Source organism: Mercenaria mercenaria, chromosome 14 (assembly GCF_021730395.1).
Source record: "Mercenaria mercenaria strain notata chromosome 14, MADL_Memer_1, whole genome shotgun sequence".
Taxonomy (NCBI): domain Eukaryota; kingdom Metazoa; phylum Mollusca; class Bivalvia; order Venerida; family Veneridae; genus Mercenaria; species Mercenaria mercenaria.
In genome coordinates, this window is record NC_069374.1 from 12,539,537 (window position 1) to 12,559,014 (window position 19,478).

A 19,478-nucleotide genomic window follows, 5' to 3' on the forward strand; every position below is an offset into this window, starting at 1 on the left:
ATATAATAATACCATAAAATATTATCATGGCAGGACGATTCAATTGTAAACAAGTAAAAAAATAGCCTTTATCAGTATGTCTGTAGAGTTGGAGTTAGTGCAGACTTATTTTTCACTTTTATTTATGTAGCTCTTCAAAGATACATATTTCAAAAGGAGGAGGCGCATTGTTTTCCAGCTGGTGAAAACTGGAAATATTCGCACGATCTTAAAGTGTTCACTTATTGTCTGTAATATGGCAACTTCTTATTGCAAAAAATAGTTATATTGCCATTTTGAACGCCCCTCCTTAGAAATAACCAGGATCCCATGACAACAATTAGACCAGATAAAAGCTAATTAAGTATATCTTGTATTAATGTTAAATTAAGACGTCTAAATATATTTCTAATACATTTCTGTCGTTTTCGGAACACATTCTATACAATTTAATGTTCCGCAACTGTGCAGTGCGTGTGTATTCTTATTAGCAAAATGATATCGTGATAAAAAAATATGTCACGGGGCTTTAAAATTTTGATTTACATATCTTTAGATAACCTAAATCGTCTTACTTTGATTGAAATATCAATCTATTAAGTGGTATTAGTGTGTGCGTTTTCTGTTTGTCGTGCATGGATACACACGCAAAAATCATAATAAATTGCTGCATTTTAGCATTTATTTAGTGGGTATATAAATTGTCTAGTTTTAAGGTTGTGAGATACCATAAGAAACATGTGAATGTGGATATAGTTTGAAGAAAAATGAAAAGGAGGATACCAAGTTAAAAGGCTACAATAACCGGAACTGATGTCAATGAGAAATAGTGCATTGAATTGAAGGTTAATGAAAAACATGAAATTAGGAATTTTGTATTATAAGTTACTTGAAATAGGGAGAAGTATAGGTTTTAATGACAGCGGACTGATGTACATTAGATAATTTGCACTTAGCACACGTATAGCTAAATACAGTATAAATATGTAATACCGCTACAAAGAAACTGGATGTTTAAAAAAGTGACTGTTACTGAATAACATTTAACATATAACTATACATACACTTACATTTTTATTTCAGCAAGTTAAATACATTTGACGAGGACTTTCTATCTTTTAAGTAACTTATCTAAAGAAAAAAAATATTTTAGTGAAATATAAGCACAAGTTATCTTTAATGACGCAGTTTGATGACTCTTTGCATTTGTAAACAAAATTATGCCTAAATTTATTGCACTATTTAAAATTTACAACCCGGGTATGGCAAGTTAAAAAAGGACGAGTATTTTGACTGGCCGCTGCTCTCTACAAAACAACAAATATCAGATCATGTAATAAACCACTCCACTAAGCCAAGTGGGTATAACAGGCTGGATAAGCATAAATACAGAAACTGAACAAAACTACCGTTACAACCAGTAATAGGAACAAATAATATAAATTTCGAAAACAATACCGGGGGATTGGAAAGAAAATAGGATGTTTCTCTACTGAGCCTTCAGTAATATCCCGAAAATGAAAGATTTGAAATCTCGACGTAGAAAAAGGGAGCTCGTTTTAGCCGTTGGTACAATACCTGAGGAAAAGGAGGTTTGTCAGTTAATTTGTTTATTGAATGTATTTAACAGTATCCCAAATGATGGAAGTCCAAGTTGATTTTCCGCTTTTCGCAATTTTGTGGCTAGGATAAGAAACGTCACGGTTTTTTTCTGATGACTTTGATAGAGGCGATGTCTCTTATTTTAAATGTTTGATAGCAGCTACTTATACTTCAGCAATTATTTCAGTTTTATATACATGTCTGCAAATTCTGCATACTTTTTGGGATACATTATATGACATGATGGATACATTATATGACATAAATTTCTCACTTCCATTGTGGTCCGATAATCAAGAATATTAGGCTATATATAATTATATATGTTCCAATGATGATTTTTTTATGTAAGATTGGTGTAGATAATTAGTGGGGACTTGGTTTGGTGGGTAAAGTTGCTGACTTTGGAACACTTTCACTTCATCACCATGGTTAGAAACCAGCTGGCTTGTGAAAGATCGGTGGTTTTATCCCATCCGTGCCTGGAGCAAAGTCCTGTTGGACCTCGCGACTTTTCCTTGGGGTCTCCTTCACCGGGGAAGTTGCACTAAGACATAAAGTGTGTCCATGGGACTCAAAACACGACAATAAAAGATAACTATTCAAAAGTTGGATATTTATCTGCTGTATGCGGGGCTAAAAAGTTTATTTTGGTAATGACATTTTCTTACAGTTTTAGTGGTACAACAAGTCGAAGATATATTGAATATTGATGCAAAAATGCACGTATCCTGATTTATTATGTCATTGTGAAAAGAGAGTGTTTCGTTATGTAAATTAAACAAAAAATACAAATTATAAACCTTTTATAAGTTTTTGTATAAACTTTAAGCTTGATTATTTACCAATTGTGCCACGGCTCACGATGTACAAGGATCCAAAAATGACTGCCACTGTTTACATATAGATCAATTTTAAAGTATTATAGTGAACAGCGATATCATGGTCATTATCTGAGATCAGCTGCTCGAAACAATCCATTGTCAAGTGTTTCAATCCTTTCAGCTCATAACCTTTATCGGATGTCGAATTGGTAGTGTTGGCCATTCAGTTCCCTTTTCCAACTCTCTTGCTCTTGAAAGAGTCACCTGAATGTCTTTTCCGTTGACCTTCATAATTTTTGAACAGCAGCTCTCCTGTCTTTGGCGACAACTCTAAGGGAACTAAGCATCGTCTATACTGACTGTGCGGAAAAGCCACGGCACCCGATTGGATGATGGTATACTTACTACACACGCTCCTGGCAAAGCTTTTGTAATTCTTTTTATACGTTGTTCGTTTTGTTCCGTAGGCAGTTTGACACATTTACTTAAATGGCACCGTAAGTATACTACCATTTTCAGTTGACAACAGGACGATGTCCGGCCACAGTGTTATTCCTTGTCTAGGTATGTTTTATGTCACAGTCATTGACCTGTGATAAGATGCCGATAGTCTTCGGTAGGGATGTCATCTTTTCTCCTTTAACAAACGGACTGAACTTTGGGCCATCATTTCTAACGCCTTTCCCTTTTCAAGGCCGTCTGCACGTTCTCGGATTACTGTCATGCCTCCTATACCGTCCACTTGCTAGTGCAACATGACAAGATGACAGAATGTTCTCTATGGTTCCATCTGAAGAGATTTGCTTGAGACGGAAGGCGGGAATACATGCAGCAGTGGATTTGTTCACACTTAAGTTGTTATTTATTATTATATTATTATTATACCAGATTTATATAGCGCCCTTTTCATGATCAATTTCACGTTCAAAGGCGCTTTACATAGTTCAAATGCAGCCACACAGGGCGCATAATTCATCCTCTACTAGTACAGACACAGAGCGATCTGGCCAGAGGGACAGAGTGAGACAAAGCCCCCACGACAGAGAGATCAGAAATCAGATACAGGCTTGTCCGGCTAACTTAGCCTAGCTCGTTTCGAATAGACAACCTAGTTCTTTAACATGTCCAGTGTATAGCACTGATACACGCAAGGATTGCCTGGGATCCTGACCAGTACACCTCTAGTTGGGTGGGAAACACTGAAAAGCGTTTCTGAAAATTCCCGAGTAGCTGCCGGGGATCGAACCCCCGACCTTAGGATTGGAAGGCCAGTGTGCAAACCACTGAGCTATCCGTCCACCACTGTTTCAGCTGTTCTCCTTCATCGCGCCCTAAATCACTCGTCCGCTTGTTTCATGAGAACTTCGTGTCTGGTACAGTCCGCCCAGTCCAAGCTTTCTGAACTGCCAATAAATTAAACATGGGTAACCCTTATTATGCTCACATAGTTGCTTCAGTACTGAGGATCGATATTATTACGTTTTAGATTCACATGTCTTCATGAAAATAGTATTATACGGACGAAAGTAGACGACTAGAATAATAACTTTAATTTTGATATTGTCAGTTTTATTTTTCGTTTTCCTTGAGATATACCCCACGCCACATCTCAAGGAAAACGAAAAATAAAACTGACAATATCAAAATTAAAGTTATTATTCTAGTCGCCTACTTTCGTCCGTATAATACTATTTTCATATATACCCCACGCCACATCTTCTTTTTTTTATTTCACAGATAATAAAATTTGCCAGAGCCTGTAGTCAATTTGAAGACTTACGGATATTTCCTAATCTTATTATTGCCGAAAGCTTCGTCGGCAAGGCTACCGTTACCCTTCGTTATCTTGTTTGCTAATATGAAGATCACTATGCTTTCCTCTTAGACTCCTCTTATAGACTGTGCGATGACGGGACTAGTCTGGAACTCGATGGTAACTAACTCTTCACACCTCCCCGAACTGGAGCACACCGTTTTTCAGCTGTTCTCCTTTATCGCGCCCTTAATCACTCGTCCGCTCGTAAATACGAGTAGAAATCGGCTTAGTCGGCGAGTAGGACTTACTGTGGTTCTCGTCCAGCAGGACGAGTGAGCTAAATATAATAAATTCAATTAAAACGGGGCCGTGAAGAAGTCGATCCGATAGCTAAAAGATCTAAAACGAATGATACTAATGTCATGCCTCTACCTGTAGATTTTCTTGTAATACTGTGACATAGTAGGGATTATATAGTGAGGTTTGGAACAATAGCTAGTCAGATTTCTTGGTGGTGATTTGCCATGGACCGTTCCCAGCCGTAGTCATGCTGTGTTGCTTATTCGTGTGTATTTGTGTTCATTTGTTACTTCTGTGTTGATATTAGTGCATCCCTTTATGTGTACACGTATATGTTTCATTTATATTTAAAAAAAAATACACGTAATATGAAATATTGAGTACTTTCTGTGGACGCATTGGTCGAGAGGGCTAATTAAGACGCTTTCCTCCAGGATTCCTAGCTACTCCCATTGCGGTGTATCCTTTGGCAAGGCACTTTATCACGATTGCCTCAGTCGACCTAGCTGTAAATGTGTAATTGTTTTAACTGTCCTTAAAATAGGGTCGCTAAAGAGCTCGATGTACAGAGCTTATGTTCATTTTTTCACAAATTTACCTTTACCTTTTACCTTTACTGGCGTTATCATCTGTACATCAGAGTCGAAAAATGTTCAGCTTCACATAACCCAATCTATTAATAAACCCAGAGTATTGAATAATTCTAGGTATCTGATCTGCACTGTCGTTAAGGCATCGCCTACAGTGGCGGCCATTTGACTCAAAATTTTACATGCAAATTTTCATAAAAATAAAAGATGACTAAGTGGTTACAATAAAGTCAATAAATTTGTCATAATTATGTTTTAAATATCTATGTGAACATATGCAAGCAGAAGAATGTGCATTTCACTACCTGTATTATGCCTTTATTCGATATTTTTCTATGACAAAATTTTGCAATTTTACGTGCAGTCAAACTCAATATATATTCAATACAATTCAAAGATAATTACAGCCAATTGTAAAGCAGACCGTGAAGAATGAAGTCTCCAGAAATTATTTTGAAATTTTACCTGATTACTGAATCATGTATACACAAAAATCCCAACACCATCAATTTATCCAATTTGTGTTATCTGTTCACACATAATTTACATGTATATAAACAGGTGATATTATAGGATTATGTATAGGTTTACCTGGCTACCTGTGGTCAGTAATGCGTGTACAAACAACATTTTAAATTAAATTTACATGGGGTTGTCTTTTTGTGTCTAATGCACTAACCAGGAATAATTTCGACAAAAATCCATAACAGTTTGCAGTATACATATTGTACTATGAAATTAACTAAATTTTGTCTTTGTAATATTTTTTATATTGGAGTTTGACTGCACATAAAATTTCAATATTTTGGGGTAAACTTTTGGTCTAAACGAGACTCAAACATTTTACAAGCAGCATATGTACTATAAATCATCATATGCTTCTTATGTTGATGATAATTTGACCAGCTGTTAAGGCTTTAGTGCAATTTTCAAGAGAAAAATACTCGGCCTGAAAATATGAACTGATACTGAGTTGTGACTGTGGCGATGCCTTAAGTACAGTATTTTGCGCCTCACTTTAGCACCATTTAGTTTCTTTTCGCTAATTTCAGATACAAATGGATCAATTGAAGAGCAAAACTGAACCAACCAATGAAAATGAAATACACCAACCAGCCGCTAGGGGGCAAACAATTATGGCCGACAAACATGATTTGGGATACGAGCAAACATTGGTTTGTATATAATACCTGTATTTAAGACATTTACCTCTTGAAAATAACTCATACTTACGTCGATTTAATATATTTTCCGTTGATATGAATATCGTTTTCGTACACACTTGTATATTTAAAAATTCTTAGATGACATTTTAAGCGCAAGGATGAAAATGTGGGTGGGGTACACTGTCAAAATTTGATTGACAGAAATTAGCCGTTTATTAGTAGTTTTGTCGATAGTGTCATGATTGTCATCTTCAACACGTTGAGTACCACTGAGCGAGCTCTTATTCTAGCTGATTCAAATTATAGCACCTGGAGTGCTTCTGTTGTATTACCTAGTAACTTACCTTGACGACTTGAAATAAGATTTATCTTACCTTTATCAGGTCTAGGAAAGTGGAATATTTACAGATCAAATGTTTGAAAACTGCTTAAATCATATTTAGACTCAAAATCGCAGCTTGAAATCATTTTTTTTACTTATGGTATGCATAAATAAGGGTCATTTGTAAATTTCAGTCAATTTTGTTGACTTTGATTTTTCCGAAAATGCCAAAAACTCAAAGTCAACAAAAATGGCTGAAACTCACAAATGACCTTAATTTGTGCATACTTTAAATAAACCAATTAATTTCAAGCTGCGGTTTTGAGAATAAGTGTAATTTTATCAGTTTTCTTACACACAATCTGTAAATTTATAGATAAAAAAATCTGTAAATTTATATATTATCTGTAAATTTACAGACAATCTGTAAATATTCCACTTTCCTAGACCTGTTTATGGCAGTGGGATCTGGTAACAAGACCTCTAGACAAGCACTATAAGCCTGACTGGAGGTCCAGTAATCAGTATGAATACTGAACATGAATGCTGTTTGAGTGGAGTAGTTTTGTGTTTGGAAGTGTCTAGGGGTACGGATCCGTACCTCTAGAATCTGATTCTAGAGGTATGGATTCGTACCTCTAGACAAGCCTGTCAGAGGTTTTCTAGGGGTACGGACCTCCTTTTTCTAGAGATTTAGGGTTATTTATATCTTAAATTTTGTTGAAAATGAAATAACAATAAGACATAACCAGTGGTCACTTAAAACTTGGATCTAAATGGTTTACAGATACCAGCGTTCACCCGATTGTGTACCTTTTCTTTCAAAACCTAAATAACCGTGGAACTCCAAATGAATACACTGTTCCGTGCCGATTAGTTTGTTTAAAATAAACTGTTGATAACAGATTAATTCCATTTGAAATTCAGCAGAAAAAAAAATAAATTAGGCATAATATGCACCTATGATTTATTTTGTTATTTAACAAGATATAATAATAATCGACACGGAACTGATTGTTTAATAATCAATTGACTGACATTAAGTAAAATAAACTGTTTGTGAAAATGTCCCTTGTATGTGTGGAAAACATAAGTACCCTACACTAAGGGTTAATTATTATTAAAAATAGTTTTTTCCCCAACATAACATTATTTTGTAATCTTTATATCTTTTTTATGCCAGTTCGAATCCTCATGATTTATTTGGTGTTCCTCGGTTATTTACGTTTCGAAAGGAAATGTAACAAATCGGGTGAACGTTGTTATCTGTAAACCATTTAGATCCAAGTTTAAGGTGAATTCTGGTGAAGTTTTATTTGTTATTTCATTTTCAACAAAATTTGGAATGTAAATGACCCTTAATCTCTAGAAAAACGGAGGTCATACCCCTAGAAAACCCCTAACAGGCTTGTCTAGAGGTATGGATCCGTACCTCTAGAATCAGATTCTAGAGGTACGGATCCATACTCCTAGACACTTCCTTTGTGTTTGAAAGATCATGTAAGATTAATAAAATTCTGTTAACCTAGGAGCCATACTGATGATGAAACATGAGTGTTTGCTACCATACAACAATAGTAAAGTGAAGTGCATTTGTACGTTGGCCATAGAAGCGTTTGTTTTCCCATACTTTGACAATTGTCGGTACCTGTCCGGTTACACTGTATGTGTTTGCTTTTTTCCCATTGGACATATTATTAATGACTCACAGTTGAATTTACATGCTAACATACATTATTATTTTCTGAAAAATGTGTCAGAAGATTAAAATATTTATGCTATTGTTACATAGAAAACAACATTCCAGTGAACAATAGTTGCAAGATTTAAGTTGAAAATGTATAGATCTGAAAAGTGGTTGATAAGCAGGGCTTTGGAAAGTTGCCGATTTTTAATTTTCCAGACTGATTTACAAAATGAAAAACTAAAAAAAATTGATCAGGTAAAAATGAATCATGAGTTATCGCCAATACATCTACATGTATGTATATATCCTTATACTTGTACATTAATGAGGAAAATTCATGTTTCTTTACTAAAAGATGTACTTTTATTTTGGTAATTTCAAAATGTACACATTTTCATCATGAAATTTCACTATTACAGTTATATGGTCGCTACACTAAAGATCTTGGCAGTTTTGCCAAGTTTCAGGCAAAGAGAATTAAGACACAAGACAAGGTTGACTTTGGAAAAGCAGAACCAAAGCCTAGAAACAGATTATGGGAATTAATCGGTGAGTAAATATTAATTATGTCTTTTCTTCCAGAAGTTTGACATATTTCAGGGGGAGGAGGGTGCCAGATTTGATGTCAGAATTTATCACCTTTCCACTCTCCATAAAGTATGGCATCCCAACCCCTTCCCAAGTTCCCCCATTTTTGACAAATTCTCTGCCAGAATTTTTTTTACCTATTTCAGCAAAATCTTGGGTCTACATAATTATATAAATCATACCATTTAAAAAGGACAACAATGTGCTTCTTTGTAATTTTCTTTTCAAACACATTAATTTTTTATGAAAAATACTATTTTTATAACTACACATTTTTCCTCTGATTTAAGATACTACAATATAAAATTTCTTATTCTGCATGTAACAGAACCTGCAACCATTCCAACAAAACTGAAGAAAGAAACCATTTAGTGGTTGATATTTTGGTCCCAAATAATTTTCAGATTTTATTTAATGAATGAGGCATCACCTGATCACATACATTTTAAATGATGAGAGTGGCGGTAACATGTATGTTTAGCACCACAATATAGTTATATCAATGCACCGGAAACAGATGCAAATTTATGATCCTCTGTATAATAGTTAGATATTGCCAGATGGAAAGCTTTGAACATGTTCTTCTTAGAAACAGCTACCCTTGTTTCATATAATTTCACAGCAATGTTTCTTGGGTTGCTTTCTACAAAATTCCTTCAAGTTGTTATGTTAACATTGTTATGTCTAAAAACATATCCACCAGTGCGTGGGGCAAGTTTTTTTATATGGCTGTATAGAAACCTTTAAAAATATCCTCCTCAAAATGTGCTGGCCAGATTTCAAAATAATTCCGTTTCCACAGCAATGTTCTTTGAGTGGCCTTTCATCAGGATGATACAATTTAGCTGTGAAAGTGAGGTGAGCCTGATCTTTGCTTTTTATCGAGCCCGCTAATGCGGAAGCGGAGGCATAGTCCGCCAAATAGCTGTTTAGTGTATGTGTGTGCGTCATGCATGCGTCCAGATTGTCTGAGTGCACCATAACTTTGACATGCATGAAGCAATCTTGTTTGTACTTGGCATGAATGTTACCCTCAGTGAGATGGGGCATCATGCACAAACCTCAGGTTCCTATCTCAAAGGTCAAGGTCACAGTTGTCATGTCAGATCTTGTACTGTCCATAATTTTAACATGTATTCATTGAGGAACTTGTTTATACTTGACATAAATGTTTAACTCAGTGAGTCAAAGTGTCATGTGCAAACTCCAGGTTCCTATCTCAAAGGCCAAGGTCACAGTTATGGGTCAAAGGGCGGGCTCGACATGTTGCCTGTGGGCATCTTTGTTTAGTTAAGGAGGCAAAATCGTGACCTAGTTACTGTATTATGATTTCCCGAAGAATTAACTTGGTATCACATTACATTGTACTGCTTAACATTTATATTTGTCTTTCTCCCAGCATGCCAGATACTGCATACCCATTTATACTACAGTACAAAGAGACATACGCATTTTGCAAAACCAATCTCAAGTTATACAATGCATCTTTGAATGATTATTAAATTTTGTTATTTCTAAGTGAAGTGAAATCAAATTGACTTTAGCAGCCGTGCATGACACAGTATATACATGAGAGACACTGCATTTATGTATTGATATGTGTTAATTGGAGTTGTTTATTCTTGCAAGTATTTGTGAATTGACTGCTGATGGTGATAATTGCCTTGAAATATGTCGTTCTATCATAATTCATTGAAATGATGGTAATGAAACAATCATGGATTGTTTGATGTTAAAAGAGTGCTTAATCAAATAAAGTTACATTGCTAACAAAATTATTTTAAAGGCATTTTGATTAATTTTTAAGGATGAATGAGTACTATGTACTCATCATTACTTATTACGATGAAAAGGAATTAAGATGTGAGTTTTGTTTAATAATTGTTCCGATATTATGGACGGTAATATATAATAGTATAGTTAACATACTGGGGATAGTGAAAGTTCTAGGAAAAAAATCTACACAAATATTACTACAAGTTCAGTAACTTTGTTTTCCCATTTTGCAGAGTTATGGCCCTTTTTCAACTTAGCTATATCTGGTTAAGTTTTGGTTTGTAAGCTTGTATCTCAGTAAGCACAAGTAGGAATGGATTGAAGTTTCACGCACTTGTTTACTGTGAATGTATGACATGCAATGCACAGGTTCCATAACTTTGCCTTGCTTTGTGCAAGGTTATGCCCCTTTTTCGACTTTTGGTATTCATTTATTTTACTTAATTTAGTGCCAAGGCTATTGAACAATCAAGTGTTGCTCTCCTATCTATCTTAATCTCACTTTAAAAGGCACAGGCACTTTTCTAAAGTGATGATAGAATGCTGATTTTATCACTTGTCTGTTCTGCATTGGGCTAAATTTGTATTTTTATAATACAATGTACTTAATATAAATTTCAGGTTTACTTGTTCGGCTACGAGATTGGATATTACAGAAGGTCGGTGAAGATTGGATATTTCTTGCCTTGTTAGGCATTATAATGGCAATCCTTAGTTTTGCTATGGATTATGTTATTGAAAAAATGCAAGAGGGTATGTATCAAGTACTGGTATGACAATAGAATTATGAGTTATATAAGGGCTTCAGAAAGCCCTCATGCAGATAGTTTTTGTTGAACCCGCTTGCGTAAGCGAAGACATAGTTGTCCAAATGGCTGTTCGGTGTATGTGCGTCCATCCGGAATTGTTTGTCTGGACCATAATTTTGACATGCATGGAACCATCTTGTTTATATTTGGCATGAATGTTAACCTCATTTAGGTGGAGTTTCATGTGCAAATCCCATGTTCCTATCTCAAAGATCAAGGTCACAGTTGAAAGTCAAAGGTCATGTCAGGTCTTGTCCGGCCCATAACTTTGATATGCATCGAAGAATCTTGTTTATATTAGGCTGAATGTTAACCTCAAATGAGACAGAGTGTCGTGCTTTAACCCCAGGTTCCTACCTCAAAGGTCAAGGTCGCAGTTGGAGGTTAAAGGTCATGTCAGATCTTTTCCGGCCCATAACTTTGACATGCATTGAGGAATCTTGTTTATATTTAGCATGAATGTTAGCCTTAGTGAGACGGAGTGTCATACGCAACCCCAGTTTCCTATCTCAAAGGTCGGTCACAGGTAGAGGTCAAAGGTCATGTCAGATCTTATCCGGCCCATAACTTTGACATGCATTGAGGATCTTGTTTATATTTGGCATGAATGTTTAACTCAGTGAGAATGACTCTATTTCAAAGGTCAAGGTTACAGTTAGGGGTCAAAGGGCGGGCTCAATATGTTGCCCGTGGGCATCTAGTTTCTGGGATCTTTACTACCTAATCAAGTTGTGTACTGCCTCGGATTCGTAGAGGTAGAGTGCTGGCTTTGAGTACTGGAAGTCATGGGTTTTCTCCCTGACCTTGTCATACCAAAGATGTGAAAAATGGTACTGGTAGCTTCCTGGCTTGATGCTCAACATTAAGAGGATAGTCCTAGGTCTGGTCAGCCTGCCTGGTGTCAATATAATGTGACTGGATAGGGTATCATGTTGTGTGTCTACGGATTAATATTCCAATGAGGCAGCACTATAACTATAAAGGTGGGCATATTGCTCACTGCTAGAAATAAACCACATTGTTTAAACAACTGAATTTTTTTTTTGAAAAAAAAAAAAAGATGCTGAACACGCACACACGTGGTGCCTTGAAACAACTAATCAGATGCTAGAGGGTTTTGATATTCTGAAACTGTGCTCTAGGGGTCAGTATTTATTGTAATTGTAGACACCAGCTAGATAATTTATGTATGAAAGTGTATAATTAACAGCAAAGGATTTCTGCAGCTTTTTATTGTAATCCTATATTTTTAGCTCACCTAGTCACATAGTGACTAGGTGAGCTTTTGTGATCACCCTTCGTCCGTCGTCCGTCCGTCCGTGCGTGCGTCCGTCAACAATTTCTTGTCTGCACGATAATGGTTTCATTTATGATTTTATTTTAACCAAACTTGCACACAACTTGTATCACCATAAGATCACGGTTCCTTTTTTGAACTGGCCAGATCCCATTATGGGTTCCAGAGTTATGGCCCCTGAAAGGGCCAAAATTAGCTATTTTGACCTTGTCTGCACAATAGCAGCTTTATTTATGATTTGATTTTTACCAAACTGGCACACAACTTGTATGACCATAAGATCTTGGTTCCTTTCTTGAACTGGCCAGATTCCTTAATGGGTTCCAGAGTTATGGCCCCTGAAAGGGCCAGAATTAGCTATTTTGACCTTGTCTGCACAATAGCAGCTTCATTTATGATATTATTTTAACCAAACTGGCACACAACTTGTATCACCATAAGATCTCGGTTCCTTTCTTGAACTGGCAAGATTCCATTATGGGTACCAGAGTGATGGCCCCTGAAAGGGCCAGAATTAGCTATTTTGACCTTGTCTGCACAATAGCAGCTTCATTTATGATTTGAATTCAATCAAACTTGCACAAAACTTGTGTCACCATAAGATCTTGGTTCCTTTTTTGAACTAGCCAGATCCCATAATAGGTTCCAGAGTTATGGCCCCTGAAAGGGCCAGAATTAGCTATTTTGACCTTGTCTGCACAATAGCAGCTTCATTTATGATTTGATTTTAACCAAACTTGCACACAAGTTGTATCACCACAAGATCTCGGTTCCTTTCTTCAACTGGCCAGATTCCATCATGGGTTCCAGAGTTATGGCCCCTTAAAGGTCCAAAATTGGCTATTTTGGCTTTTGCAGCCATATAGAGACTTCATTTATGGTTTTATTTGATACAAACTTCCAAAATATCTTCAACAACAATAAATCTTGGATTCCATGACAGATCAGATCCAATCGTAGGTTCCAGAGTTATTTTATATCTGATTACCTCCCCTGATTGGAATCAAAATGGATTTATATCAGTAAGTACTTACAGGACTTATTTGAAATTTCATTATTGTTATTAGTTGGACTGAGACAATCGGGGTAGATAACTATGGACTGATTTTATGTCAAATTACCTCCCTTTATTTCAAATTAAAATTATTATATCTCCATAACTACTGAAGATACTGATCTGAAATTTCATTTCTGTCAGCAGATTTATTTGGCAGATCCTTCTTTTGTCCACTTACAATATTTTTTTTAATTACTTCCCTTTTACGTTACTATAAATAGCTTATTTTTAGTAACTTTTTTATTATTGGCTGTAGGGAAAACACGAGACCAGTTTTCTGTGGTACAACATGGATGGTACCTCCAATTTTTAGGTGTATTTTAACATATCTATACCTTGTAAGATTTTTTTTTCTTTTTGGTTAAATTTCTCCCCTTTGTTGTTCCTGTCCTTTGGGCTTAGATATTTTTTCTGAGGACCTTCTTGTCCTCAAGTGCAATGATAACAGGTGAGCGATATAGGGCCATCATGGCCCTCTTGTTTTTATTACATTATGATTATACTTTCAAATTAATATGATCAACAGTTAAAAAAGTCGTTTTAAGCATTTTCATTCAAACTACTGTGGAGTTAAAATAATACTTTCACATTGTGTTAAATAACTATTAAAATATGGCTATATAAAAATATGTAGTATATTCAGTAACTTTGTTACCCTTGGTTTTGATAAATAGGGTTTAATTCAGTTTCTGTTTCTATTTCAGCAAAAATATGGTTGTATGAAGAGTGCTCATTTTCATTAACTTTACAGTACTTCTGTTGGGTGCTGTACTCCTTGCTGCTGATTACATTTGCCACAGGATTTACTCACCTTGTGTCTCCACAAGCAATAGGTAAGATGCTTTGCTTTCAGCCAATAGTTTTGATATTTCTGTTTTTATGTCACCTCTCTTCAAAGAAATGGGGTATATTGCTTTGCTTATTGTATGGCAGTTTTTCAATGGGTAAACCATTTGGTTTGTGATCAATAGTTTAACTAGAAAATGCTTTGGCTGGCCTCAGGTCAATATATGGCCCTATTATATTAGGGTCAGTAGGTCAAAGGTCAAGATACTATGACCTTACATTTGAATGTGGTTTCCAGTTGATAAACTAAAGAATGGTTTGGTCTACAATCCTCAGACTTCACAGAACGGTTGCCTGTGGTCAGTAGATGAACTCTTTTGTTTTTGGGTATCTGTAGGTTAAAGGTCAAGGTCATCATGTTCTTGAGACTGAGAACGGTTTCTGCTCAGTAATTAAGAAGTGCTTTGACTGTAAGTCATCATACAGTTGTTGCCTGTTGTGTTTGAGGTCATGTAGTTCAAGAGCAAAGCTTAAAGTATACAAAATTACATATCCACTTGCCTCTGACATGGCACCATGGGGGAACATGTGTTTAACCAACAACTCTTGTTAAAAGGGAGGTTGTGATTTCATACATGTATAGGTATGTGTATGTGTAGGATTATTTACATATTTCTGTATCATTCTGAGATGTCAAAATTCGGAATGTTGCAAGATATTCACACATTTAACAGAACATGATGTTGTAAAAATTAAATCTGTTTTGAGTGTATAGTTACCTGTAGTAAGTATGTTCACTTTGAATTTGTTATATCTTTGCAGCTTCAAAATATTATGTGCAGCTGAAATGTTCAGTCATTGATGTTATGTTTTAATCATATGAAATAATTGTAATTGACCAGTTTCAGAGTTCATTTATTTATTGTTAATATAATTATATGCATTCAGAGAGATTTTTTTGTTTTTTCTAGGTTCAGGGATTCCAGAAATGAAAACTATACTACGAGGGGTTGTGTTAAAAGAGTTTTTAACTTTTCGAACACTTATATCTAAAGTTGTTGGGTTGTGTTCATCATTAGGCAGTACTCTGCCATTTGGAAAAGAAGTAAGTTATCTCCCTTTGGGTAGCATCAAGTTACTTCCCTTTTTGTTAATGGAGTAAGTTACTGTCTTAACCACTGTTTGAATTTGTTTCCAACAAATGGATAACCTGTACATAGGCCTTTCGTATTTTGTCTTCATTTGAGCTAAATATTACCAGATAGACAGTATTCTTAGTATATCTTGGCTTTTTGTGAAATTTTAATTTAACAAGGAAATATCTGTCAAATTGAAAGGATAATTTTATGATATTTAATGTGTTTGTCATTTCAACATAGAGGTCTCAAGTATGTCAAATAGAAATAATTGTATCAGTGTACTGTTGCGGAGATATGTTTTTCTAGTACGAAACACTGTCTTCACCTCTAAAATTTGAATAAATCCAGGAAAGTTTGTCTCAACAAATTAGCCTGTTTTGCTCAAACCACAGTAAATGTATTTTAACATATTCATACTGGTTGTGTTATTATTTCAGGGTCCATTTGTACACATTGCCAGTATTGTAGCCAACTTACTGGGAAAATTATCATCATTTAAAGGCATTTATGAGGTGAGTTTTTGTATCTTGTTGGTTTTGATGGAAAATTTATACACAGCCAGTCTCTGTCACTGAGCGTTTGCACCTATCAATTTGGCATTGATATCTTGGATTAGAGCTTCTTAAAGGTGAATGTTTCCATGTGTGAAAGTCATTTTGGTAGTAATGCAAATGACCAGCTTCTACCAAGGCCCTTGTCCATGCCTGAATGCACAGATGTATAGGCTGATCTTGGTCTGCACTATTTGCAAAAGCAGAATCACTTGTCGATAGCAGGCTTAAGGTTAAAGGTTGGAAAATGAGACCTAAAACCCAACAAATGAAATGTGCAGCATTCCTACGACCCAAGGACCGGCTTTAGTGGAAATCTATTATACATATAAATTGTAAAAGACGCCTTGATCCCAAAGCACCGGAAGTTATAACTACACTGAGTCAAAGTACGGGGAGACTTTTTGCATCTCTCACATTGCACTTTAAGATTTCTGTTTTTGATAGCTAAGAGAGAAAGCATAGAATGTAACCAAGAAAAGAATTTGGTTTGATAGAGTCTGGTTATGGGTGGTAATGAAAGTGCAACACCAATACCCACTAGCACTGGTTTAAGCGGAATAATATCAAAATATACATCCGTATTGAACAGACTCCATGATCCCAAAGGACCAGAAAATATAACAACACTGAGTTTAAGTACTATGAGACTTTTTACAGCCACCAGTCATCATCTTAAGACTGTTTTTGTGACAAAATTGTGGAAAGATCCTTGGAAGCATAGAACACAACCAAGCAACATAATAGCAGAGGGTCTTTAGTTCTTCCTAGGTGCCTGTCTATGCCTGAAAAAATGCCACGAGTGATACATTATTGTCTTCCTCCCACATTAAAGGTTGGGGAATGGGACATAAAACCCAACAAATGAAAGAAGATGTATCTTTTGATATTCATAATTATTATGGAACAGTTGATTTAGAAATGAATTTTTTTTTTTGGTGTTCATGCAAAATGAACGACAGAAAAGGATCGGCTAGTGATTCATGTTTAATTTGCCGATCCTATTCTGTCGTTCATTTCGCACAAACTCTAAAAAAAAGTTTCATTTGTTATATTTACATTATATTTCCTTTTCATCTGTAAACAAGATTATAATATTATTATAAATTGTACACATTTTGTTGCATTTAACATTTAAATCAGCTTCCCGGCCATTTTGTTCACCAGACGGAACAACTGTGACGTCATCTAAGGAGCATCCTGCATGACTACAGCAGCCCGTTTAATAATATCACTGACGTAAATTTTGCGCCTTTCTTTTGCTGTTCATACGAGATGAATGTTATAATTTCAAGGAAAAAGAATAGTGTGAATGTAAATATTTAAAATTTAATAAGGCAGCGTAGAAAATTTTCAGATAAGTTGGAATGTTGTAAAAGAAAGAACATGACTTAAAATATGACAACCACTTTGTCTGCCTTGTCAACTGTGAAAAACAATTTTATTGTGATCAAAATTAATGAGATTGCCTTAATCTAGATGAAATACAATGAAATATCTTAATGTTGTTCTTCTGACATTATGTAATGCTTTCACTGACCCATTATAAAGTATGAACAGGCTTTACTTATATCATTATATTTTGTGTGACTTTCTTATGATATATGTAGTATGCTCTTTAAGCAGACATATGTTAATACTTAGTTAGTTTATGTATTTATTGCTCATAAAATGTTCTTTACACATATTTATCATTTTCAAAGGTATAATAATCTAATTAATTGTGCTCAACAATAAAGAGACACACTTTTATTCATTTAATTCTTTCAGTAACTTCTTTAACATTCACAAAACTTGTTCCCAGTGACTTTGGAGTTATGTCCTTTGATTACTCAAACTTGTGAAAAATGACAGTGTCAGCTCTGTTTATAGATTATATTTACTTTTAAAGAGATGTAACAGCATCAGAATGGATAAGGAATCATGACATGTGTGTGTAATATGTCAATTATAGACCAGTCTAGTTTACTAATGTACATTCTTAGTCATAATTACATTCCTGCAGGTCTACATAAACTATATATTGACCTCAGCATAACTTTATAATTGTATAGTATAGAGCTGTCATTTTACAGTGAGAAGACAATATTTCCAGTGTTGTCAAGATGCTAATGTATGGTTTATCACCTGTAATTATTATGCAGCGGGATGTCATTTTGACAGTGTGAGACAAGACAGAACTTACAGCATTTAATTCATCATTTCTGACATATTTGTTGATTTTTGCACTTTTTGATAGGTAACTTTCTCAGAAATTCAGAATGATGATAGCATAATTTTCATCAAGTCTTCATCTTGATTGGTTTTTTGAATTGCAAATTTGAAAAGGTTAACGGCCGATGTAGAAATGTTTGTGTTGATATGATTTTATTTTTGTTCTTGTCTAATTTATTTATGTTTATTCAGGTATTACCTTGCAATGCAAATGTCAGCACAATTTGTGAAATTTAATTAAATTCAGATAGGATTTGTTTAGAATTAAGTACCCAATCTGATGGATTATTGGAGAACTGATAATGCCCAAATATCGCTTACCCCATTTTCCATGCTTTGAAGTTATCAACTACCAAACAAAAGCAAATTAATATAGAAGACAAAGGGAAAAATTGCTGAATTTGTAGTTTCAAATGACCGGAATATTATGGAAAAAGTAGAAATGTAAAATGAAACTGAATAAGCCAGATTTATTGAAGATTGAAATAAAGTTTTATTTAATATTCACCTAATTCTGTTGAAGAAGATCCATTGGAAGCATGGCACGCAACCAAGCAATTATAATAGCAGACTTGGTTTGATCGAGTCTGTTGATGAGAGGTAATGAACTATGCAACACCCCTCACATCCCATAGCAACGGCTTTAACCCTTACCTTGCTAAATATCTACAATGAACTTAAAAGGGGTGCTTACCAAAAAGGTACTGACTGAATGGTGACCAGTGCAGATCTTGATCAGACTGTATAGATGATTGTGCAGGCTGATCATGATCTACACTGGTCACAAAGGCAAAATCAGTCGTGTCCAGCATGATAAGGGTTAAGTTGAACTCTGTTGTCACAGAGAAAGGACCTTGTGTCTATTGTTTTTTTAAAATCTGGGCAAATGGGGAAGAAAACATTTATGGAAACACTGCATTATTTGGAAGTAATTTTCATAGGGGAAGGAGCCTGTAGGCCCCTGCTAACAGGCCTCGATCTTAACCTACTTTTGCTGGTAGCCAGCAGGGCTACCAACTTGTGAAATCAAGTAGC

General features: G+C 35.2%; 1 protein-coding gene across 1 annotated transcript in view; it reads left to right on the forward strand.

Moving 5' to 3' along the window:
* Nucleotides 1-323: 323 nt before the first annotated feature.
* LOC128548367 (chloride channel protein 2-like) overlaps nucleotides 324-19,478 on the forward strand; it is a 52,970-nt gene continuing 33,815 nt past the window's right edge. Inside the window, exons 1-7 of the mRNA XM_053522957.1 lie at nucleotides 324-1,571; nucleotides 6,104-6,226; nucleotides 8,646-8,775; nucleotides 11,212-11,343; nucleotides 14,458-14,586; nucleotides 15,511-15,644; nucleotides 16,116-16,190. Of these exons, the coding sequence (XP_053378932.1) occupies nucleotides 1,497-1,571; nucleotides 6,104-6,226; nucleotides 8,646-8,775; nucleotides 11,212-11,343; nucleotides 14,458-14,586; nucleotides 15,511-15,644; nucleotides 16,116-16,190 (798 nt within the window). The 5' untranslated portion in view covers nucleotides 324-1,496. The remainder of the gene's footprint in view (nucleotides 1,572-6,103; nucleotides 6,227-8,645; nucleotides 8,776-11,211; nucleotides 11,344-14,457; nucleotides 14,587-15,510; nucleotides 15,645-16,115; nucleotides 16,191-19,478) is intronic.